The 25,079-nt window shown below is 48.8% G+C and overlaps 1 protein-coding gene across 1 annotated transcript in view; it reads left to right on the top strand.

The window, feature by feature from the left end:
• Positions 1-7: 7 nt before the first annotated feature.
• Positions 8-25,079, top strand: part of ABTB2 (ankyrin repeat and BTB domain containing 2) — a 170,131-nt gene continuing 145,059 nt past the window's right edge. The window contains exon 1 of the mRNA XM_006198319.4: positions 8-1,326. Within this exon, the coding sequence (XP_006198381.1) occupies positions 444-1,326 (883 nt within the window). The 5' untranslated portion in view covers positions 8-443. The remainder of the gene's footprint in view (positions 1,327-25,079) is intronic.

Raw genomic sequence — 25,079 nt, 5'->3', positions numbered from 1 at the left:
GGCGGCCGGCGCCGCACAGAACTTTGCCGAGCGCTTTCTCGAAGGCAGGTCTCGGACTCGCGTAGCTCCCAGAGCCGTCTCCTTCTGTTGCCGCCGCCGCCCTGTTCTCTCGGGATTCCTTTTCTGCGGAGGGTAGACGTTCTGCTTGAGGGAAGTTGAGGTGGGCCAGGGGGAGTGCTGAGGAGGAGCGACGAGGGGTGGGGGGCGTTCCAGTGACAGCTTCAAGTCCGTACGCGGGGCGCGTGGGGCTCCGGCCGCAGCGAATCTCGCCCACCTTCCCGCGGCCGCCGGGCGGGCGGGCGGGCGATGCGGCCGCCGAGCTCCGCGGCGCCAAGAAGGAGAGCGCCCGGGAGAGCCTAGAGCTTGTTTCTGCCCACTTGGGAAAGGGCGCATGGAGTTGTGAGCGCCCCTCGCTCGGCGAGACGGCTCCCGGCAGACTCCCCATGGCCGGGACGTACAGCTCCACTTTGAAGACGCTGGAGGACTTGACCTTGGACTCCGGGTATGGGGCCGGGGACTCGTGCCGCTCGCTCAGCCTCTCGTCCTCCAAGTCCAACTCGCAGGCGCTCAACTCTTCGGCGCAGCAGCACCGCGGGGCGGCCTGGTGGTGCTACTCCGGCTCCATGAACAGCCGCCACAACAGCTGGGACACGGTGAACACGGTACTTCCAGAGGACCCCGAAGTGGCTGACCTCTTTTCACGCTGCCCGCGCCTCCCAGAGCTGGAGGAGTTCCCCTGGACTGAGGGAGACGTGGCCCGGGTGCTTCGCAAAGGTGCTGGCGGCCGGCGGTTGCCCCTGTTCTCGGCCGAGGCGGTCAGGCGCCTGGCGGGGCTGCTCCGCCGGGCGCTCATCCGTGTGGCCCGCGAGGCGCAGCGCCTGAGCGTGCTGCACGCCAAGTGCACCCGCTTCGAGGTGCAGAGCGCCGTGCGCCTGGTGCACAGCTGGGCGCTGGCCGAGAGCTGCGCGCTGGCCGCTGTCAAGGCGCTGTCCCTGTACAGCATGAGCGCCGGCGACGGGCTTCGCCGGGGCAAGTCGGCGCGCTGTGGCCTCACCTTCTCCGTGGGCCGCTTCTTCCGCTGGATGGTGGACACCCGCATCTCCGTGCGTATCCACGAATACGCAGCCATCTCACTCACTGCCTGTATGGAGAATCTGGTGGAGGAGATTCGAGCCAGGGTGCTGGCCAGCCAGAGCTCCGACGGAGGAGGGGCCGGAGGCGGGGAGGTGTCTGCTGAGGCCCTGGAGATGGTCGTCAACAACGATGCGGAGCTTTGGGGCGTCCTGCAGCCCTATGAGCATCTCATTTGCGGCAAGAACGCCAACGGTAAGCACGAGGGTCCCGGACCCGCAGACCGGGTGGGAGAGAAATCCGCCACGGGGTGGGTTTCCTAGGACCTGAGAGAGAGTTTTGTCCATAGGTGGAGGAGTTCATCAAATAGCTCTTGCCCGAGGTTGTTCTTTCTGGGACTAACTTTTGGAGGGCAAAGTCGTGGTTGATTTTCTGCATCCTGTTCTGCATGGTGTGGTCTCTATTGGAGGCTGTTCACTGATTGAACTGATTGACCAAGCCATCCCTGAACCTCTCGTGGCGTGAAGCTTACTGCCCTGTTGCTCTCTGCCTGGCTTGACTGCATCTGTAGTTGGCGTCTTTCCCCACACTGGGCAGATTGACTGGTTCTGTCCCAGTACTCTCCAACCCAACAGCAGCAGCTAGAGGGCCAAAAATCTTAAGACCTGAGCCTTGGGTAAGTGGAATGCGAGGAAGGGAACAGGAAGCCCAGCACCTGGTGCTGCCACCTTGGGCTTTGCTGGATTGAAGGATGCCTTTCAGGCCGTCTGCTGGAAGGTGGAGTGGTAGTGGTAAGTTCGCATGGTGGAACTTGGTGACCCCTGAATCCCCTTTCCAGAAAGGGAACCACATACTAGCTTCCAGGGCCTGACTTTCCAAGCTGTCACCAAGCAAGTGAGCAATTGATTAAAACCCTCTGTTCTGTTAAATGCATAACCTTCTGGGCTTTTCTGAATGAAATGATGACCCAGTCAGTAAACCACACTATGGGGAAGAGGTATGGGGGGATGGGCAACTGCTTCATGTCAAGTCCGGGAAAGAAACAATTGGGTAGTTGCATTTCTCTGAAGGATGACATGGCTTCAGTGCAAAAGGCGGTGGGAAGTACTTGACCTTCTCCTTGGAAGGGTGTGACATACATTCAACAGTAAACTGACTACCAGACTCCAACTTAAGTAGTCAGCAGACCATTAATTATTTAGAATGGTGCTATGGCTAATATCCTTGCAGTCTGATTGGAAGGCCATTTTGGCCAATAAGCAGTCAGTGGAAGAGGCCAGGTGGGTACTGAAAAGGCATAAAGGGAATCAAATTTAAATGTGGTTTAACATAATCGTAATAGTTAAAATTTAAAATTAGTACTTGACAGTGTGTCAGACACTGTTCTTAGCACTTTATATGTCAACGCAAGTAATTCTAGCCCCCCTATTAAGGTAGGTACCCATAGTATTATCCCCATTATACAGATAGGACAACTGAGGTACCCAGCGGTTAAGCAGTTTGCAAGATCACACAGATATTATCAAGTGACAAGCTGGAATTTGAACCCAGGCAGGCTACAGAGGTCAAGATTTTAGCCACTGGAGGAGAGGAAGCACCTTTGTTTTCATGGGTCCAATTTCCAAGGATAGCAGTTGACATCTTAAGCCTCATTTTGAAGACAGTCTGTATCTATCAACATGATTGACTGACTTTCCTTGTTTTTTGTTTTTTTGTTTTTTTAATTCTGGCACTGCCAAAAGGAGCTGCTTGGAATGGAAGAGCATTTGCCTTTTAATTTTCCTCCTCTTAGGTCAGAGTTGAGGTCAGTTCAGAATCTCAGTTGATGATATCACAGCTGATAATTGTGCTTTGCGCTCCAGGTATGTGGCATCACCACCGGGAACATGAGCTCCAGGAGAGGAAGTGGAGGGCGAGGGGATTTCCAGGCGGTTGTCATAGCCCAAGGGAAGCGTTCTGAACTATTGGCTGAGGGGAGGCCCAGACTGAACTCAAAGACTCCTAGGAGAAAGAAAACCCAGGCTCTATAACCATATAACCCAAACTAGAATAAAGGTAGAAGGAATAGTAGGTACCAAACAAAACAAAATATGCTCTTCATGCTGGTGCCCAGCAGGTTGAGGACCTTCTCCGTATTTCTAACTGCAAATCAAGGCTAGTAAGAGTGGCTGCCTCTCCAGGGTCCCCTGCAAATGCAGAGTGGCCAGAAATTGCTGAAACACAGGTGTCTTCTACTAAAGAGCTTATCCTAAAGGGCCATTTCTTATCCAGGGTCATCATTCCTTGGGATTTTCTTTGCAGAATGCGTTTCTGACCCCATGATTTGACCTCCTCCCTCCCCTCTCCCACCTCAAACAATCCTTCTTAAGCGGTGGTAGTCAAGACAGCAGGACTCTATGTGACAGGCGGCAAAGCTCCTGGGATATTCTGAGCCAGCGGGTCCCTCTGTGCATTCCTTGGTCTCCAGGGAGCTCTCTTGCAGGAGAGGTGACCATTTGCTTCTACTGAGTAACATGGATGCTCATTTTTTATACATGAAAACCTGAGGGTGGCCCCAGTAAACAATAACCAGGCTGATTTATTAAGTCTCTTTAGACAAAGTGAAATGTATGTTTAGTAGAGGAACAATGAATTACTTATGCCTGAAAGCTGACTTCAGAGGGAAGCATGAACTGCTTAGGAAAGAAATGGAGAGATCCTAAACCTTTGTTATGCTGAAATAAGCCAAGGGCCAGCAAGGTGACCATTTACACAGCCAAAGACTAAGTGGGAAATGGCTCACACACTGGAGGGAGAGTGCTGGCTCACAGTCTTGTCCTGCTGGCTTGCCTTTAAATTGCATATTTATTGTTGTTGTGCCTGCTAATTATACAGCATGGGCACATGCATTTGAGTCAGCTATATAGGGCTCTTAAACTTTTAATGTTTTCCAACCAGGAGTTTAAGGGCCCTCGTCCATCTATTCCCATCCATTACACAGAGTGCTGGGCAAATATGGTTTTGCTCAGCCCGAGATGGATGATGAAAGTTCTATGGTGTTTATAAAACATGATCTCAGCTTCACAGAGCAGCAGGAATTATATACTGCTTGCTCATTTGGTATTGATGTCCCTGTTCCCAGGGCAATGTCATTAAGTGATGGTAGCTTCGTGGCTTCCTTATGGGAGGTAGAGAAACCACTTTAATAGAGTAGTATTTATAAAGGTGGAGCTGGCAGAAAATAGAAACTTCCCTAATCCACTCATTCCTCTCTCCCCCTCCTTCTCATCATTGTATGTCAGTTTGATGCTGAGCATCACTTCCAGGTTTCTTCTTGGCCATTTTTCTTACTAAGCTTTCCTGAATGTCCATGCTGTCTGAGAAAAATCCCATTCCGTTTTGAGACTCCGGGTTAAATGACAGGATTTTGGTGAGAATATTCTTCCTCCAAAGCAGTAACCAGGATGTACATGAAGGTAGCTCTGTCATAACGGTAGAGAGCAAAAACTTTGGAATCGCGTGTGAAGCTCACTTCTGCTGTTTATATGAGTGACCTGGGGCATATTTCTTAACCGTTCTAAGCCTCAATTTTGCTATTTGTAAAATGGGGGAATAACAGCACCTAAACTCATAAGGTCAGTATGAGGATTAGGTGATATCATAGATTTAAAGATCTTAGCACATATACAAGTTCCAGGGTTCATTCCCCAGCACCTCCTCTAAAAATAAAACAAGTAAGTAAACCTAATTACCTCCCTCCCAAACAAACAAAATTTTTTTTAAAATAAAGATTTTAGCACATATTAAATTCTTAAGAAATAGTTGCAGTTCATTCAACAAATAATTTCTTGGGCACTGACCCTGCCCACACCACTGTTTAAAGTGCCGCTGATTAAGTGGTGAAGGGAGAGGGTCCTTCTATCATGGTTCACAAACTAATGAAGGAGACAAGAAAAAGTCAACAAATAGGGATTTACTTTTTTTTTTTTTTTTGCAGAGATGGTTTTGGCAGTAAGTGTTATGAACAACAGCAAAAAACAAAGTAATGGGCTAGTGTGACTGGGGCTAATTTAAATGATGGACTAGGAAAGCCTCTCTGAAATTTTATTAGTAGTATGTAGTAGTAGGTAATATATCAATATCACTGCTATCTAACAACCTCTTGGCAAAAAAAAAAAAATGGTGAAAACCTTTCTGATTATCAGCTGAGGCAAGTCCCAGCGATCTCATTTGCGGTCAAGAAATAAAAGGGCTGCATCTACAGCAGGGATGAAGTCTTCTGGTTGTTGGATTCATTCAACAAGGAGATTATAGGATGGATTTCCATTAAGATAATCAACTCCAGGAGCGAGGGTTAATTGAGCTGCTAGTTGCTGTTTAATCAGTTTCCACACCTGGGTAGTCTGGGGTGGGGGACTTCCCTCCTCTTTGACTGCGTTATTGAAACCAAGGGAGCTGGGAAAACTGAAACAAAGCAAGCTTTGGAAATGCAAGCTTATTTTTTTTTTGTTTTCCTTGAACGCTCAAGGAGTGCAGCCCAGCCTTAAGTACTTAGAGGAATAAGGTGGAGTTGTTCTGCTGCTTTCTCCCGAAGGTTTTACCCGACTCCACCCCCGGCTAGAAGAGCGACCTCTCCTTGAATTTCCACAGCACCCAGGGCAGATTCTTGAATCATTTCCTGCTTGTGTCTGTCTCTCCCAGCACACTGTGGGCTCACGGGTGTCGCTGCTTGCCTGTGCCTTGCACGCACAGGGTCTGGCACGTAGTAGAGGCTCCATGCATGGTGGTCAGGCAAGCGATTGAAGTCACCTGGGATGACTTCATGTAAATGGGAGGGATTTCAGGTTGGGAGGATTCCTTCAGAGTGTGGTACCCAAAGTGAGGGTTTCCCAGCAGAAGTCTAATGGGCAACAGATCCACAGGAGGACTGAGATGAAAGACAGAGGCAGTCAATTCCCCTAAGAATAGCAATACAAATCCCCCCCTTGCCCACAGAGCTGCCCTAGAGGGCAGTTTGTTGATGACCATTGCTCAGAAGAGTTTGCATCTGTGTTCCCCCCACCTGCCTCCAATCTGAGGATGGCACTAAAGCAGTCAACTACTGAGACATTCCTGGGTTACACAAGCAACACCTAAGGTTCTGAAACAAGCCAGAGACACTGGGCTGTGAATCCTCAGGCTGGTCCTTGTCCCGCCTCCCCATCAGTCCCTGTCCTTTGCCAGGTGGAGCAGTGGGTGAATGCTTTGGCCTATTTTCACACTTCTACAGCTGTAGTAATAGGTCTGACCTTTGGCAGCTCCTTAAAATGTTTTCCTCTGGGATCCTACCGGGTGCCCATACAAATTCATCGAATGAGATGCCCTTTCACAGAAGGGTCTCTGGGAGCCCAGGATCCACAGCTTGGTAATGGACCAAGCCCCATGTTGCTCAAGCCCTAGGCCTGTGCTTTTTCTGTGAAGAATCACAGGAACAGAAGTAGTGAGGAACAGGGCAGTATTTGATCCTCTGCCAGTGGTGGCAGTACCTGTTTGTTAATACCTGTTGCTTATTGGCCTGCAGTGTCCGGACACTTCAGATCCATTAGGCCAGAGAATCTTCACAAGCAAGGTGAAGCCCAGGCATTGAGGCCCAGATATGGGTGGCTCTTCCTCCAGAGGATGCTGTGTTAGGCTGTTTAAATGTTGCTTGCTGGCGGTCCCAGGATGTGTCCTGCAGGGGCTGTCAAATTTAAGGAGCCATCCTTGCTACTCACGAGGGGTGGGGAGCCCTGCCATCCAGGGAGGGCCTTATAGTGCCAGCTGCTGGGTGGGCAATAAGCTCAGTCAGATAGGAAAGTTGCCCCTTCTACTGCATACTCGTCTAGCCGCGGGGTGAGCCAGCCCAGGGAAGGCGGGCATCCGGGAGGAAAGAACCCAAAGGGGGCCCGTGTTGAGGCCACTGGCCTCTGGGCACTCAGTTCACTTTGATTTCCTCAGAGTCCACTGCTACGTGTCGGGCGGCTGGTGAAATCTCAGTGCCAGGAGCACAGGGAGAGAAGGAATCAGGGTAGCAAGCACTGAAATTCTCTGGCTTTGAAGTCTGAGTTGGGCCCCAGATTGCCTCGCCTCTTACCAGGGCCTCGAGCAAGTCACTTTAGGTCTCCGTTTCTGTACCATAAAACAAGGGCCCAGCTCTTATACATGGGACAGTTGTGTCCTGTGCATACTCAGCACTCCCGGGATGTCAGAGCTGCGGCCTGGTTGAGCTGAGCATTGAGAGCATGGCACAGGGTGGGGCTGCCCGGGTGTAATTCCTGGTGCCCTGCTTGTGAGCTGTGTCGTCCCGGGCAGGATAACTGCTGTGCCTCATTTCTCCCCTAAAACAGGCTTTCTCAGCCTTGTCAGTGTTGACACTTTGGACTGGGTAGCTTTTACCGTAAGGCTGTTCTGTGCACTGTAGGATGCTTAGCAGTATCCCGGCCTCCACTCACTAGATGCCAGTATCACCCCTCCCCCCAGCCCCTGCTGCCAGTCCTGACAATCAAAAATGTCCCCAGACATTAGCAGATGTCTCCTGGGGGGCAAAACTTCCCCTGGTTGAGAGACGCTGCTCTGTAATAGGACTGCACAAAGTGCCCAGCTCAGAGGGTATCTGTGAGGATTTACCAAAAGTCTCTGTAAGGGGCTTTGCACTGTGCCTGGCACATAAAATATTAATTCTAATCACTGCTATATTTTTGCAAACTTGTGTTGGTGGTACCGGTCGTGTTCACTTTTGCCACAGTCGGCATATCTAGTGCAGGGGAGGATCGTGACCCAGATCCCAGGGTGACGAGCGTTAGTCACAAGGCCTTCCTTGGTGACTAATAGGTAGGAGGAAGTTACGGAATTTGGAAAAAGCTCCTTTGCACCCTGCTCAGTTAAGGCTCCACTGCCCTCCACATGAAGCGGGCTAGCAGTGAGATCTGAAGCCCTCCCTCTGAGCTTGTGACCAACCTGCCAGGATGACAGCCATGGTGCAAACTCAGAGCTCCAGGCCTGGGGAAGTCGTTCTGCTGTGATTATTGGACCCTGCTTGTTGCAGCTGCCAAGTCATGAGCCACAGGACAGCAGGTGTTTTGTGTTTTGCTGGCCTGTCATGTAAACATACTTTGTGGTCTTCTTGCTTGTTTTAAGAAAGGCCTAAATGGTTTTGCAGCTCTGGCGGTAGGCTTAGAGCTAGCTGCGTGCCGAATCGGAAGGAGAAGCTTTGGAAACACAGCTCATCTCCCAGCCTGAGCTTACGCCGGCCTCGTACATTGACTCCATGCCCAGCGCCAGCTACATGCAAGGCCACGGAGATGGACGGGAGGAGGACAAGAATTGATCTTGCCTGTCAAGGAGTTTAGAATCTAGCAGGGAAAGCAAAGCAAGTCTACGGATCCTTATGAGGAAGTTTGGGGTTGCTGCATTCAAGGGACAGGGTTGATGCGGGAGCCATCTCTTCCCCACTGCTTTTCATGAGCTCTTTCGTTTAATCCTCCCAAGAGCCTCTGGAGAGTAGATATGCTGTCCATCCCATAGACGGGGGCCTTGAGGCTTTTGGTGACTGAAAAGTTCAAAGGCGAGAGATGAGTCCTGGTGGGGGTGGGGTGGCAGGGAGGGCTGCTTTGTGGAGGAGGTGGCGGGTGAGCCAGGGGCTTTGGGCAGGCGGAGCTGTGACAGGGACGGGGAGGTGGTGCAGAGAGCACGCTGGCTTCTAGGCAGAGGGAACGGAGTGAGCAAAGACCTGGAAGCCAAAGTGTGTGTGCTGGAAAACACTGAGGAACCCTATTTGGCTGGAAGGTTCAGGCGCATGGCAAGGAGGAGCAGGGCAGATAGCATAGCGAAAAGGAAAACTTTCCCACATCTTTTATCCAGATGTTAAGAAGCCTGCCAGAGTGCAGGGAGAGAGTTTTCCAAAACTCATTTTTATAATGCAGAAATGGAGTGTGTCTGCTCCCCAGCGCATCTTAACCACAGCCCCAGACCTCCCATTACCCTTCCTGTTGATGGAAAGCTCGACCTCACAGATGCCCCGGCCGCTGTCCTAGTAATGAAAGAAGACTTTAACCAAGCAAACTTGGGCTGAGGGGGCACGAAAAACCAGGCTGCTATCAACCTTGCTTCTCCCATTCAGTTTGGCTTCTGACTCTCAGTGTTTCTTCCAGGACCCTGAACAAAGCATTTCAGGCCAAAGCAATCCCATTACGGAATGAAGGTCGGGGCTGGCCGACCCGTTAAATGAGGCTGTTTGACTGCCTCTTGCCAAGGCAGGATTCTCAAATGTGGGGGCAGAGAAGGACATCAAACAGGATGAGATAAAAGGGTCTCAGAACTTTGGTTATCAGCCTGGCTTGACATGTTCAATGTCCAGTTCAGAGTTTATCCTTCTGCAAAATAACAGCTCAATTCTCAGAGAAGTTGAGTCACCTAACTCTTGGTGAAGGTGTTTCCAGAGCACTGATAATGAAGAGTTCAGTCATGTTAAATGTCTCATACTGTGGAACCACCTTATACCTTAGTGCCATCTGGATTGGACTCCCTAGGGTCCCACTGAATTCTGCTGACAGTAATAAAATGTAATTGAGCATCAGTGGCATAGCTGATAACTCAGGTGTTAGTCCTTTTCCTCACCCTGGTGTTATAAAGGAATTTGTCACTTGAAAGAGAAATATTGTGAACATTTTGCAAAAAATTACATATGTGCTCATTTATGGTTAATGATTTGAGGCAGATTGTTTACTTTCTAAAAGTGAGTGGGGCAGGGGGACTGGCGGTGGTGGTCAGGCCCAGGGAAGTTGAACTTAGAAGTACCGGAGTTACAAGGTTAGGGATGGGGAGAGATTCCACTGGACCACAAAGAGGGTGAAACAGATCTTTGAGTGATTGAAATCATCCCTAAAGAGGAGGCCAAGTTTTGTCAAAATTTTTAAAACTTTTTTTCAGTCTGTACCTTTTAAGATATGAAAATCAGTATTAGCTTTGAGGAGAGCTGTTAATAGACACAAGCTGACGCTCACACACCAAACAAGCATCCAGGACAATCCAGTTCAGAGAGCGAAGGATTCGCATCCAGAAAATTCTGGGCTGGAGGTTGGCCTCTGCATGACCTGGAGTGAATCACTCCGTCTTCTTGGCTCTTTGCTACTTTATTTGTGGTGTGAATAGGTTGGACTAGATTCTCCAAGGGCCCTTCTGTCTCTGATAATGTTTCTAGACCCCGCATAGACACTGAAATCACTCTCCTAAGGTCAAGCCCTGTAATTAGTATCCTTGGGAGAGAAGCAGCTCAGGATGGGGCTGGCTGCGCTCTCGGAAGACAGGCCTAGTAGTAGGACTTTTTATACTGGGATTAGCTGTGATTACTCGATTTAGAGTTTTTCTTCCCCCACTTTTCCCCGAAGGATGAGTTCTGTCTACTCTTGGCTGACCGACCACTTGAGCAGCGCCCCGCAGCTGTGTCCAGGCCCTGGCAGGCTGTGTGGGGCTGAGCTCGGCCCGAGGTGACTTCATCCAGCCGGTGTTTGCAGCCTGCCTACCCAGCCTCGGGTATTTATAGCAGAGGAGTAGCTAGGGAAAAAAATTTCAATATGCTACACCCTTCTTATGCTATGTGGGACAGAGACAGGCACTGTGAGGAATTTAGAAGGCAGGGCAGTATAATCCAGCAAGATATTTTTAAATGCTGTTTGTTGCAGTTGGCAGGGCCGGCTCTTCAAAGACGAGGGAAAGTGAGAGTCAGGGAGGATGTCAGGCTGCCAGGAATTCTGAGGCTGAGATGTGGGGCTCGGCCCTTCCAAGAGCACGGGTTCTGAACCCCAATTTACTGCACAGCATTTGAGCAGTGCTCGGGAGGGTCATCACGAGAGGCTGGGTGAGTGGGGGCAGCTTGTCCCGCCCCACCAGCCCATCCATCCTGTGAAGCCCCCAGCTGAAGATTAATAAAATGTTCTGGAGAAGGCAGAACATACAGCCAAAAAAAGAGTGGCTTCTGTGGGAACAGAGGCCCGGTGCTGCTTCTTTAACTCATCTCAGCAGCTGGGCGAACCAGGTTGTACGTGGGGACCCCTTTTGGAAGCAGGTTGCTTGCAGCTGTTCTTCTGGATGTAATCTTCCCAGGACAAGCTGGCCAGGCCAGAGCTGTGCTGGGACCCCATTCGGTAGCAGGTGAGAGGGCCTCCAGGGTAGAGCTGCCTCCGAGAAGGCATTCCAGTGACCCACACCTGTCCAACGGATGCCTGTAAAGCATGCTGGGAGAGGCTGCTGTGTTTTCTACCATGTTGGTCTTTGAGGAGATGGATGGTGGTTACAGTGGGAGGGTCTGGAGATTAGGATCCAGGGTGAAGCTAAGAGCTTAGTTTGGGGTACATGTACTGGTTTGTTCAGCAAATATTATTGAGGACTTAGTGTGCACTGGTGATAGAACAAATGAATGTAAGAGATACAAAGGAGGGGAGGGTGCAGGCCCAGGGGATCATGAGGAAGAGTAAGGCATGCTGGAGGAATCACCGTGAGGCCAGCCAGGCAGGGGAAGACAGATCCGGACAGAGGGAGCAGCGAGTGCCTGGTGGGTTCAGGGAGACCGGTGGGGCGAGTTGGGGAGCAGCAAGTGAAGGAGGAGATGCAGCTGGAGAGGGACAGGAGGGGTGGTTAGGCACGTGGGCCTCGGAGGCCCCTGTGTGGTACCCTGGCCTTCAAATCTGAGTCCGCTGGCAGCCACTGGAGGGAACTAGGCCCGGGAATGACACGATCTGATTTGCATTTTAACAAGATTCCCCCTCTCTGCTGTGTTGGAAATGGGCTGTAGCACAAAGTATGGAAGCAGCACGACCACTGAGGAGGCTTTTGCAATAATCCAGGTGAGAGAGGGTGGTGGCTGGGACTGGGGTGTCAGCGGAGGAGGTTATGGACGCGTTTTGAAGTTCGAGCCAATAGGGCTTGCCAACGGCTTGGATGGGAGGTGTGAGAGAGGAACCCATATGACACCAAGGTTTATGATCTCAGCAGCTGAGGTGCCGTCAATTTAAATGGGAACGGCTGTGTATGGAAGAAGCAGAGCTGAGTGTGGTTTTGGTTACTTGTCTCAAACTTAATATACAGAGATATCAAGCGGGAGGGTGGCCTCCAGACCCCCCTGACTGGGAGAAAGGGCCTCCCGGAATGTCCTTGACCATTTGATGGACTGAAACATTGCCCTCCTTTGCCTTCCCCGAGGGTGGGCACAGCACAGCGGGGCTGGATCGGGCCTCGGGCAGTGGAGATTTAATTTTCAGTCTTGTACTTCTTTGGTTGATGGCCTTAAGAGGCCCCCTGAATTTTGCCTTCTTGCTTCTTCACTGGCAGCGGGCAGCCTTTAATGAAGGTTGTGCAATCTGTTGTCCCCTGTCATTAGCATGGGGTCTGCTGAATGAAGTCCAGTTGTTCTTGCACCTCCATGATCTTGTGCATCTGTCCTTCAATTGTGGGAAAGTGAGACTCCATATTCTGGCAGCTTTGATTCCTGACGGTCAAGTCTGGATCCGAAATTTAGTCAGAAAAAGAACCTTTGTGGGTGCTTTAAGAGGGCACAGGGGCCTGGAGGAGTCTCAGAAAGGCACCAGGAGTCTTCAAGTGTCTGTGAGATGGTTTGACCTCTGCTGCTCAGGAGGGGCACGTAACACGGGATGGCTAAGAGATGGAATGTGGGAGTTATCTCTGTCTGACTGCCAGCCAGTTACTTGGTCTTTGAACCTCAGTTTTCCTCTTCTGTTTAGTAGGTATATCATGGTTCCTAACTCAGAGTTGTTTCAGTGGCTTTTAACCCTGGATTCACTTTAGAAACCCCTAGAGAGCTTTAAAAAAAAAAAGTGAGTGTGTGTGTGTGTGTGTTAAGGCCCCATCTCCAGAAATCCTGATACAAGTGGTCTGGAGAAGGGCCCAGACCATGTGGGTAGAGTTCTTGGGAGGGTCTGGTGTTCAGTGAGCACTCAGACATTAGCTGTTATTCGTGGTAAGAGTCATTGTTCTGGAGCAGTCATTTCTGCCCCACCCAGGATGGCGACCTGCCTTCACCTCACAGCCAAGCTGCTTTGCCTTGCACCTCGGGAGGGATCGCCCAAGAACACGCAAGAGAAGCTTGCATTGCTAGGCTTGTGAGAAAGGGTCAAAGTTAGATCCAGAATGGCAGTGGCACTGTGTAGTAGTGGTACTACTGATTCCATCTTGAAGAGGAGGAGACTGGAGCACAGAGAGGTTAAGTCACTTGCTCAAGGTCAAACAGCTAATGAGAGCTGGAGACTAATCAAACCCAGACAGCCTTCCTCCTGATTCCCTCTCAACCACGCCCTGTTTCCTCCTTAGCAGGAAAAGCTGAGACTAACTTCTCAACTCGGATCCCTGCACATACCTACCGTCTGTTGAGCCTCAGAAAGTTCCACCCCAAGGCCAGGTGTTTTGCATGTCTATTGTGTGTTTTCTATAATTGTCCAATGAGATATGTATTCTTCTTAACCTCATTTGACAGCCAAAGAAACTGAGGCTCTGAGAAGTCAAGGTAGCGTAGCTAGTGCAGGACACGGGGATTCAAACCAGGGTCGGTCGGACTCCAGAGTCCTCCCCTGCTTCTGTCCTTGGCAGTGGCCTGGGTGGGGAGGAAGCACGTGCAGTGATTTCCAGAGCAAAGAAATGAATGGGTTGGTCCAAGAGGGCGAGAGGAAAGGCATCCCTCACTGCTTCTGAGCAACTGAGCCATTTAGGGGCCTTAAAATAGTAACATCGCTCAGCCCTGGGTCCAGCCTGACAGGCCTGAGGGCTGTGCGGTAGGTATTTGTTTCCCTGCATGTTTAAAGCTGTATGTTGTGAAGCACGTTGCTCCCCTTCTGTTGGTGTGAATGAAATAACCTCCAAGAAATTGTGTGTTGGTTGCTTAAAATAGTTCCAGAGGAAGAATGTTTGGAAACTGTTAGCTTCTTGAGTCTATTTCCCCCTGATTTATAACACCGTCGAGAATGCCTGGCCTTCTCTTGTTTACCCTCTGGCTTTTCCTTTCTTTACACTGTATTTTAGCCCTTGTGTCATCAGAAGCCAAAGAAGTTTGCCACCTGAAAAAGTGACAGCCTTTCTAAATAATTGAATTGGGGGCTCTCTACACATTTCATTTTTCCCTTTTAAAAGGGAAAAAAAAATGAGACGAGGCCATTTGTTTTGGAATCCATCATTTCTCTCTTCCAGCTGCAAAGGTTCCAAAATCACAGTGATGGTGTTTGCTCTGGGGCGGGAAGAATTTATTTTATTCATTCACACTAAGGCCTGCTCTGGGAAGCGTGCGTTTCCTTACAGCCTTCCTGGCGTGGGAGCCGGGAGACCTGACGTGCTGTGAGTGGGAGGAGCGGCTCTGTTCACAGCAGCCACTAGCCTTGTGAGGGTATTGAAATTTAATACAATTCAATAAGGTTAAAAAGCCAGTTCCTCGGTCCCACCCATGACATTTCTAGTGCTTACTCGTCATGTGAGGCTGGTGGCTACCAGACTGGACAAGGCAGATGTGAAACATCTCCATCACCCCAGACAATTCCATGGGACACGTGGCCATTAGCATGGGTCACCAGTTGGTCACTTGGGGCCAGCTCTCTGGATTTTCACAGGTCTCAAGATTTTAACCATTCTCCAGTCTCTCTAAAGCCCTCTGTGTGCAAAAACAGGAAGATTCATGGACGTGGAGATTAAGGCCATTGATTCATGTGGCTGTAACCTCTGGACCCTTGACACAAGGTCACATTTTATGATTTCCAAGCGACATGGCCTAGAGCAGGTCACTTTGTCTCTGAAGTTGTCCCTTTTCAGTGAAATGGTGATTTAAAAATACCTCACAGGGATTTTCGTGAGGGTTAAACAAAATGACAAAGTATGTATAAAACACTTCGCAGAATGTTTGACACATGGGAAGAATTTATGTATGTTGCAAAAGTTTTCTTGGGTTTTCTCAATGGAGCCACACAGCAGTCCTCGGGAGGAAGATTTTGTTGCCATTTTGAAGATAATGAAACTGGTTTGGGGAACACTGTTGCTACTGTCTCTGCGCCTGCCCCTACTGCCGGGCGGTAAAACTTGAATTTGAGTTCTGCTGTTTTCCTCCAAGGCTCTTCTTTCCACCTGGGCTGGTTGGATGACCCCTTGTTGTGAGTCAGAGGCTGTTTGTTCGAACTAGAAGCTCTTTGGCGCTCACTTTCGTTCAAGAACTGCCTGTTCCTTCCACCATTCGAAGTGAGCTCTTTTCAGAGGTGTTTTGCCTGAAGCCGGCTCGTCAGTGTCCACTTGAAGAGCTGCCCCCAGGAGAGCTCCTGCCAGAATCTGGTTCCTTGGAACTTGAAGTTTACCTGAGAGGTTAAGGTTTTTAGTGCTTCACATGCCCTGTGGTCCTTTTGCATCTTTTGCTGTGAAGACTGAGCCTAAGAGAACCCTCCATGGGATCCCAGCAGAGGGTGGCTTTGAAAGGAGTGTCCCGTGCAACGAATAGCACCAAGAGAGGCCGCGCTGATGGGTAGAGGGCTCTGAGAGGATGTTCGCTCACACCTGCGGCCTGGGTTCAAACCCAGACTCCACTACTCACTTGCCCAGATCATACCCAGATTTAACCTTTCTGTACTTCACTTTTTCCATCTGTAAAATGGGGCAACACTAGAGCTTACTGGGCATGGTGGTTGTGAGGATTAAATGCAAAATAAAGCGCTTGTCCTAGTGCCTGGCACATGGCAACCAGGTGCCTCTGGCCACTGCCACCTCATCACTGTTGCTTCCAGGCAGTGGCATTTGGTGCACTTGCACTTTCAGGTGGTGTTGGCATTTTTCTACTGGGGGATGTATTATCTGTCTAATCAGAAGTGGTCCAGAGGATGTTAGCTCTTTAAGTGAATGTCTAAGTTAAATTTGTATATCTTTGGCCTCCATGTGGTCTTTCTTTTTCCTTTTCCTTCCTTCCTCCCTTCCTCCCTCTCCCTCCCTCCCTCCCTTCATTCAGGAGGGTGCTGGGGGAGAAAAGCATGACTGTGCAGTGGTCATCTCAGTCCCTCACATGGGCTGTGTAACGAGCATCACCAATCAAAAGGTGTAATCAGACAGAGCTGGATTATTTCTATAGGATTAAGGTGTGGTGTGAAATGCCCAGATAGATATGCAGTTGCCACTCATTTACCCACACCCAGAGGTGCTAAATCTGCTTGTAATGAAATCCAAATGGCTTGGAACCATATGTAGGAAATCGAGTAATTTTCATCACAGTTGTTACCACAAGTGGGTTTATATCGGGGGGATCATAATGTCACTGAGCTGTGACGATGTCCCCACTTTCCTTCTGCACGTGAGTCTGCTAAGGAGGCAGCACTCTCAAAGAGAAGCTTCCAAGAGAAGAAAGGAAGGACAGGGGCCAGGATATTGCATCACTGTGTTGACATATGTGTAACGTGGGTCCCACCATGGGGCCTCCCGGGCTGACCAAACCCTTGTCCTTTGTGTGGCTTCCCTGGCACTGACAGATCACCCCTGGTTAATGGATAATTCGGACTCCTCCTGGCAAATAGTTGCTCTGTTAGTTATCTGTGCTGTGGTCTCCTCCATTATCAGTGGGGCCCGTCAAACCTCAAAAGAACCCAGTAAGGTGTGTACATGTGTGTACCTGTGACACAAACCTACACACCTCCCCCTCCTTCCTAAAATACAGGAAACCCTTAAATCAGTCATTTCCAGGACTGGCTGGTTGCTGAAAAGTCTTGAGGTACTTTAAAAAATTCATACTCTGAGACCCACCTTGGATATATTAAGTAAAAACACCTCTAAAAGTGGGACCATATTTTTTAAAATGCTCCCCAGGTGATTCAAACCCCGTCCTCTACCACTTGGACTTGAGTTTTGACTATGAGGCTCCTTTGAGAGTACGCACTGGGAAGAGGTCCCCTCAGAGAGAAGTGGCATAGTGTGAGGTTGGTCTGTGAAGGTCTCCTCTGTGCTCAGTGGGATGGAGACTGCACTGCGTGGGAGGAGGTGGAGAAGGATGTTGCTTTGGAAAAGATAATGTTTATTGGATACTATCTTGTTTAATCCCCTCAACCAAACTGTGAGGTGGTGGAGATCAGAACACAGGCTAGTATTTCTTGACTGTGAGGTGGGGCAAGATTCTAAGTGATTTGCATGGAATCCCCATGACAGCCTGTGAAGTGTAGGTACTATTATTTATTCCCACTTTACAGATAAGGTAACTGAGGCCTGGAGACAGTTAAAATGACTTGTCCAGGGTCACGCCCAGCATCAAAACCCATGACTTCCGTTTCTGGAAGCTGGCTGGAGTTTTAATCACTATCTTGGGAGTAGATCAGATAAGAATCTTGTAAGTGGAATGTGGGAGTTTTCCCAGAAGGGTCCTCTGTGCCGTCTTTCTTCAAGGCACTGTCCTTTGGCCATTCCAGCCCCTGTTTGCAGAGCCTGGCCATCATTTCCCTCCACAGGCCGGTCAGCTCTGCTGCTCTCATTGAGGGTGGCTGTGTTTCAGTTTGCCATTCCTTCCCCCTCTCCCCCTTCCTCCTTCCCTACTTGGCCTCTGCATACATCTCAGTGCCAGCTCAGCCCAGGCCTCATCTTAGCCAGCATCCATCCTGGTCACTGTACTCAGGTGATTGTCCACCTCTGTAGACCGAGAGGCATATAATATTGTGATTGAGGGTTTGGTTGTATAGCTGGACTGCCCAGGTTCAAATCCTGGATCCACTGCTTCCTTGACAAATTCATACCTGTGTGCCTCAGTTTACTTGTCAGTAAAATGGAGATAATACTGCCTACCTCATCTGGTAGTTACAGGGACTAAGGAATTAGACTTCTAAATTATACCTGAAACAATGCCTGGCAGAAGTGTCCAGTATGTGAGCCCTGATGATGATAGTAACAGTTTGGGGTGGGGGGGGGTCCTTGGTGACCCTTCCCATAGTATGATGGGGGAGCCCACTCATGTGAGCACATCCTGAGTTTTATAGTGGGAAGATCCTGGGCTTTGGAGACAGTTCTAGGTTTAATCCCAGCTAAGGTGATTGTTTTAACGTGAAGCTCCTCCCCTGGTCTATTTTGTTTTTTAATCTATAAAGGAGGGCTGACAGGAGCACCTGCCTTGGGCTGTTGTAAAGGTGAAATGCAAAAATGGAAGCCAAGCTTCTGACAACGAGCATGAATTGAGCTGGCAATGAATGGATAGAAGGAAAGATAGAAGGTGAATGAACCTTAGAAATATGATAAACAAAAAAAAAATCAGTCTCAAAAGATTACATACAGTGTGGTACAGTTTTTACAAAGTTAAAATTTTTAATGTACTGAAAGAGTTCATCACAGCCATAGTAAATATTGTATAAAGGAGAAAGTGAGGGATGGTTAATGTGGATGATGGCTACATTGTGTGGGGAGACAGGAAGGGATGAACTGGGGGAGGCAGACAAGCTGTTAAGATGCCAGCTTTTGTTTGGAGGTGAGTTCACGTTATAATGAACTAAAAATGACCATGAACCAAGGATTGTGTTATCTCCAATTTGAGCACCTGAGGCTGAAAAATTCGTGGGTTCTCAATAGGTGGTAACTATTTGTTACTGTGATCTCGTGAACCACCTGGGCCACGCCACAGGCCACCATTAATACCGTCTGAGATTGCCCATCGTCTGTGCAAAATACCCTGAGAACCACGCTTTTCCGCCTCCAGCCACAGTGGTTTCCACATGGGAACACAGAACAGTGGGTGTATTTAAGCTGCCTCGTTTCTTAGGTTTGGGGCAGGTCTTGGGCATAAGCGCCTGTGTGTGTCTTAAGTAGCTGGACAAAGACAGGGTTGTTTCTGTCCTGGCTGGGCCAGATATAAAGGCATTCACTTGAATCACTTGAGGAGCACTTATGTTAGCCAGATTTTCTTTCCAAGGGAAGGAAACGTTTGGGTTGGACCTGATGGTATTTGCCTTGGTATGATCTGAGACCTCTCTGCTTCCATTGCCACCACCAAGCATCGTGACCTTTGCTTGTGGCCTTTCTTCACCTGCAGTTCCTTCCCTTAAGGGAAAGGAGGAGCGTGGAGGGCATTTGAGACACCCCCACTGTGTGCTTTTAGGTCCATGGCCTCTGAGCATACAATGATCCTCATGCCTTGCCTTTCTCCTCTGAATTTGACAAAGTAGAGGACATCAGAGCATAGGTTTTTTGGGGTAAGGAGACCTGGTTTCAATTTTGGGATCTTCACTGTGCGATTTGAGGTAGAGGCATTATATTTTTTCCTTAATTTTAAATCAAGGTGCATGAAGGGCGGACTCTTAAGTGTACAACTTGATGAAATCTTAACCCAGGCATATACCTGTGTGAACTATCCAGGTCCAGATCAAGATGGAAACACTCCCACCCCAAGAGGTACCTACCTCGTGGCCAGCCCTTCCCTGTCGGTCCCCATCCCCTACCCGAGTAACCATGATTCTGCCTTTTGTCACCATCCTTGAGTTTTGCCTGGTCTTGAACTTACTATCAAGCCTGTCTGAGCCTCAGCTCAGTTTCTTTATTTTTAAAGGTGAAATTGTAGTACTTGTGTTATACTCCTGAATGAAGAGAATCAGATGAGACAACACACGTGAAGCCATTAGTAAAATGTTTGTAAAACAGCTCACAGGTAAAGCCGTTATGGTTTATTCTTGCCGTGGTTGCCTTAAGTCTTCGCTGGGTCCTCCCCCAGGGACGCAGGCCTTACCCTCGGTCGGTGCTCACCGTGATCCCTGGTTCCCGTGCCCATCCACACCCTGTGAGCCTCTGAACACACTTCTGAGATTGTTGCCCCTGTGGCTTTCAGGGTTTCATCCTAAAACCAGTTCTCTCTTAATAAGGCGGAGGAAAGGAAATGAGCAGGAAAGGAGTTCTGCTGCTTCTGCCTCTTTTTGAAAGAGGGTGTGTTTGCTCTAATAGCAAAATCAGCAGAGGCATTGCTGGGGAGGCCAGCGCTGGACAGACTTCCCTGGGGTAGGAGGGTAGTCCACGTACCAGGAGTCAGTCATTGTGAGGCTTCAGGGGCAAGAGAAGTCACCTCTTCCAGCTCATCCTTTAAAAAAAAAAAGCAAAACAATCTACTTCGATGATTGCCTGAAATGCTACATTTATCGTTTAATTCCTTAGGTCAAGGGGCTGGGGGACGCACCAGGATCCCGGTTGGGGGGTGGGGAGCCATCATGTGTGGTGGGGCGCATACTTTAATGCTGTGTGATTCAATCTGATCTTAGCCTGAATGTTTTTTACTGTGTCATTTCCTGGAAGGCGGAAGTGAAGGAAAAGGTAGAACCGTGCAGTTGGGGGGGTGCAGTGAAGCATCAGGAGGCAAAGAGAGGTCACGAAGACAAATTCCCTGAATTTGTGGTGTGGTCTAGGGTTAGGTCTGCCCGCGGGACACTCACACAGTTACAGAACACCCATGTGATGTCAAGTGTTGTGTCAGAGTGCAGGTGAAAAGTTACAGTCCCTGCCCTTTAGGGAGAAGCTTCAAGCAGGAAAGCAAGAATTTTAAACAGGCATTTGTGACGCAGTCTGTTTTGTGCTGCACTTGAAAGACCATGGCCCCTAAACCAGATTGGGGGCACAGGGTTATTGTGGTCCCGGAGGTGGTGTCATATGAGTTGAGATCTGAGAGATAAATAGAAGTTAGCCCTCAGACGTCTAAAACATGTGACCCACATCAGTGTATCCTTGAGACTCTCAGGAAATACATTTCCAAGGATAATGTCTGCCCACCCCATAAATGAGATTTTGTTTTTACTGAACTGCTTACTCTGGCTAGTGGCAAGCCCATTGATTCCCGCCACCCCCCACCCCAACCCCAGCAACCTGGTAGCCCCTGTATCCTGTGCAATGGGATTTTGAATCCACAGGTCTTCTGATTCTGCAAAAGATTTTCATTTCCCTGTGAGGTGGGTGAGAGAGTCTGGTTGGGGAGATCCATTTGTAAACTGAAGACTTTATTTGTAAGATTTTATGAGTAAGAGGGTAACTCTGCCACAGAACCAGAAGAGAGAGATGTTTGTTATGGAAGAAGATACCCACTTGGCATCCCTCGAGTGGCCAGTCCTTGCAAACGGGGCCAGCACGCCGAATTGCTCCAGTTACCATGGGACCCAGACTTAGACAGGAAATCATGGCAGGATGGGAAAGAGGCCAAAATACACACGGCTGGTATACAGGCTACAGTTAGAAAAGAGAGTCAGAGAACAATCTATCTATTTTCCTGAACGAGTACTGCAAAATCAAATGGGGTTGTTTTTCCAAGACTCCTTACATTTTATGGACCTGATTTTCAAGCTTTAATTTTTTCCGCATTAAGCAACACTTAGGTTATTTGAAGTGACCTTTTTGTATGTTCGTCGTGAGCACTTCTTAGGCTTCTTTTTTTTTTTTTTTTTTAAAGCTTCCAAACTGAAAAAGAACCAGTGTCCCTTCCGTCTGGGGGGATTTCTTCCTCCAGCACCTGGAAGGTGTATCTTTTCAACCACAGCTGCGTCTTTCCTGCGAGCAGCCCGATTGAAACCCAGCCCCCACTTGTTGTACGGGATGTGCCCGGGGGAAATAGGAGGGGTCCTCTGTAAAGCCACACTCCTCACAGTTGGGTTTCTTGGAAATCAGTGCTGCCAAGTCCAGCAACTGAAATTTCTCATTCATAAAGAAGCACATTTTCATCCTGCCCGTGAAGCTGTTAAAAGAAATTGAAAAATCAGGAAGGGGATCTTACTTGTACTTTTGCAGATGGAGCTCTGGAAAAGTTCAGAATGGGCCAGACTGTTCATAGCTTGGGAACAGTTCCAGGCCTCCAGAGGAACATTTAACAGGTCTCTGTTGATTGCATTTTCCATGAACTGCCCTAATCTATTTCTTGGGGAGCATGCTACACACGGTGGACAAAAATGACAGTTACAGCATGAGGTTTGCACCCTGGTGCCCCACCGACAACTCTTCCTCTCTCTCCTCTTTGCTGGATCGGGTATAATGTATCAGTTGAATCCATTTCATTGAGTTTATTGCCTTCACCCCACACTGTGACATAATAACCACGGCCAGTTCGAGAGTGGGGAGAGGTGATGATAATCCCTAATATGGGTACAGCGCCTTATGGTTTTTACAAAGTACTCTCGCATTCTTTCTCATTTGATCTCACAGCTATGAGAGCTCGCATTTATTGAGTCTTTCCTATATACCTTTAAGGTCATCGCTAAACACTTCACAAACTTTGTCTTATTTAATCCTTAAAACAACCCTGTATGATACTACTGATTATTTCCCTTTTACAGGGAAGCCTCTTACCTGAGATCACCTAGTTAGTTAAGAGTGGACTAGGGATATTAAGCCCAGTTGTCCCAACTCAATGTGCATGTTGTTAAGTACTACGTGGTGCTGCCTCCTAGTCTCCCCGTGTTAGAGGCAGATGGCTTCATTCTCCTATAGGAGAGACTGAGGGTTCGTTGGAGGTCCCAGGGCCAAAAACGACCCAGCAGGGACCAGAAGTCAGGTCTCCTGAGGGACCCCTGCTTTGTTGTTACCCAAGACCTGTTAACCTGAACAGTTTTACCCAGGTGAGGCCACCAGCGTTTTCAGGTCAGCCACCACTTGGTCAGATATAGCCAGTCCTGTACTCATTCTTCAGGGCAGGCAGATGGGAAGGAATTCTGGGAATCCAGTGCATTATTCTCACATTCAAAGTAGTTTGAGTAAAGCTAAGAAGCCGTAAAGTTGCCACTTATAAGTGCACTTCTGTTTAAAATTTCTATGTCAAAACTCTGCATGCTGCAGGCACATTTCAAATCGATTAAAGCCAAAGGACACTCACTGCCTTATTTAAAAGTCCTGAAGGTAGGGTTAGCTACAAGGGTGTGTTGGTTCAGGGGTTCAGTGGTGTCTTCCAGACCCCGTTTCTTCTTGCTTGCTGGCTCCTCTGAATTCTGCTCCTGGGTTGGTTCTACTATCCAGCAGCTTTTCTCTCGTGATTAGAAACTGCCTGTAGCAGCTTCAGCTTTCAAGTTTAATAGCAAAGGGGACAAGTCAGCTTCCCTGACAGCTCAAACAAAAATCCTGCATTTGAGTCTCATTGCCTCTGATTGGCCTGGCTTGGGTCACATGCCCACCATTGACCCAATCAGCCGTATGCTGCTCCCATGCTGGGAAGGAGGGCTGGGAGCCCTCCTGGTCCGAGGACCATAAGTGGGCTATGGAGGAGGGAAGAGTAGATGTTGTGGAGATGAGACACTGGGAGACCTAGGGGTAGGACTGGTGGGGGGAGGTGAAAAGCAGAGTGGAAAAACCAGTCTTAAAGAAAAAGACATCTGCTACATTAGGCTGGGGAGGGTACATCTTTATTTAAAGAGAGTTTCAACAGACCATTAATGAGAACAGGAAGCTCACAAGTATCTTTTTGTTGCAGCTATTAGAACAATTATTAATTATCATATTCACTGACTTCAGGGTATATTTGTTCTAATGTAACCTTTCCTCTCTGGAGGAAAAGCGCTTCTCTGGAGTGCCTCTTAAGTATTCAGATTATAGGTTTGAGGGAGAGAGTCATTTAGGTCCTGAATAGCTGGCAACTGGTCTTATTTCTGTCTCAGTGGTATCTTAAATCATGCCAGATGAGTTGAAGTGCCACTTCTCCCCTTCAGTCTGTCTCCAACTCGATGCCACCTTGACGTGCTTCATATGTTTTAGTGCGAACGTTTGGTCTGAGTTGTGTGTTGTCAATCATTACAGGCAAGTTCATCTCACAGATCCTTGTTTTTAATCAGCTGCAGATGCAAATGGAAGGTGTGATAATATTAGAGACCACATGTTTTCAGAATCCTGGATGGCTTGGTGGCTAATTTGCTTTCCATTTCAGAACTAAACCAGACTGGAAGGGGTGTTATTAAATGTTCCTTTTGAAGTACCTACAGCTAACTAGATCCAGATAGTGCGAATGTTTAGCCAATAAGGGCTTCTTAAGTGCCTGCCCTGTGGCGAGCATCATGGAGGGAGGACACAGAAGGAGTGGTTTCTGCCCTGGAGGAATCAATGATCCTGTTGCAGTTATAACAGGAACTGTTTATTCAGCAGTTACTCTGGACAGGCCCAGTGCTCAGGACTTTGCGTACACTGTTTCTTTCAGTCCTCACAACAACAGTAAGAGGGCAGATGCTACATCCTTGGTTTGCGAAGGGAACATCAGAGGCTTGGAGAGGTTAAGCAGTCTGCCCCAAGATGCACAGCAAGTGAGCAGCAAAACCAGCTTTACCCTCCTCTCTCCAGCTGCGAAGCCCAGGTCCCTCACCCCACTGCCGTGGATGGAGACTGTCGTTGCAGGATTTCTCACAGTTAAAAAAAAGAGTTTTCCCCTGATAGCAGATTTCATCACTCATGAAACTGCAGGCCTGGGAAGAAAGAAGATTGCCTCACGGCCGAGGCCAGTGCCTTTCCAGAAGGAGGATCCTGGGTGGGCCTCCTGCCAGCCTGTCTGACCCACGTGATACTTCCATCTGTCTGACTTCTGACTCTGTGCTGCCGGTCCAGCCTGTCTGCAGCCTGGACAGCAGGACAAGTTTGAGCATGAACTAAATCTTTATTTTTGGGGTTGGGTGGAATCAGAGTTGTCCAGAGCTGCTGAGGCCCCCATGATCTCTGTGTTTTCACACACTGGACTGGATGACACATTGGAGATTGCGGGCAGTGTTGGAGATGGGAGGTGTTAAACAGACTGTGAGGAGTTAGGTCTGGAAGGCCAGACGGCAGACAGCGCATCCTAACCGTACAATACACTGCCAGGGGCTTGTTTAAAACAGACCCTGCCAAGGTCATGGAAGTGGAAAACATAATCCAGAACCCTTTCTCCTAGGCAGGATCATTGGGTTTTGGGTTTTTTTTTTTTAATTGGTTTTCTGTTTTTGTTTTTTTCCCTATCTAGTTTCTCTTGGAGAAATATATCTGGGAGAGGGGGAGGAGTGGAAGTGAGGGAATTTTTTGCCCCCATTTCTTATCTGTACAGGTGTAGC

The sequence above is a fragment of the Vicugna pacos genome, chromosome 10 (assembly GCF_048564905.1).
Source record: "Vicugna pacos chromosome 10, VicPac4, whole genome shotgun sequence".
Classification (NCBI taxonomy): Eukaryota; Metazoa; Chordata; class Mammalia; order Artiodactyla; family Camelidae; genus Vicugna; species Vicugna pacos.
This window is presented reverse-complemented; position numbering and strand designations above follow the sequence as displayed.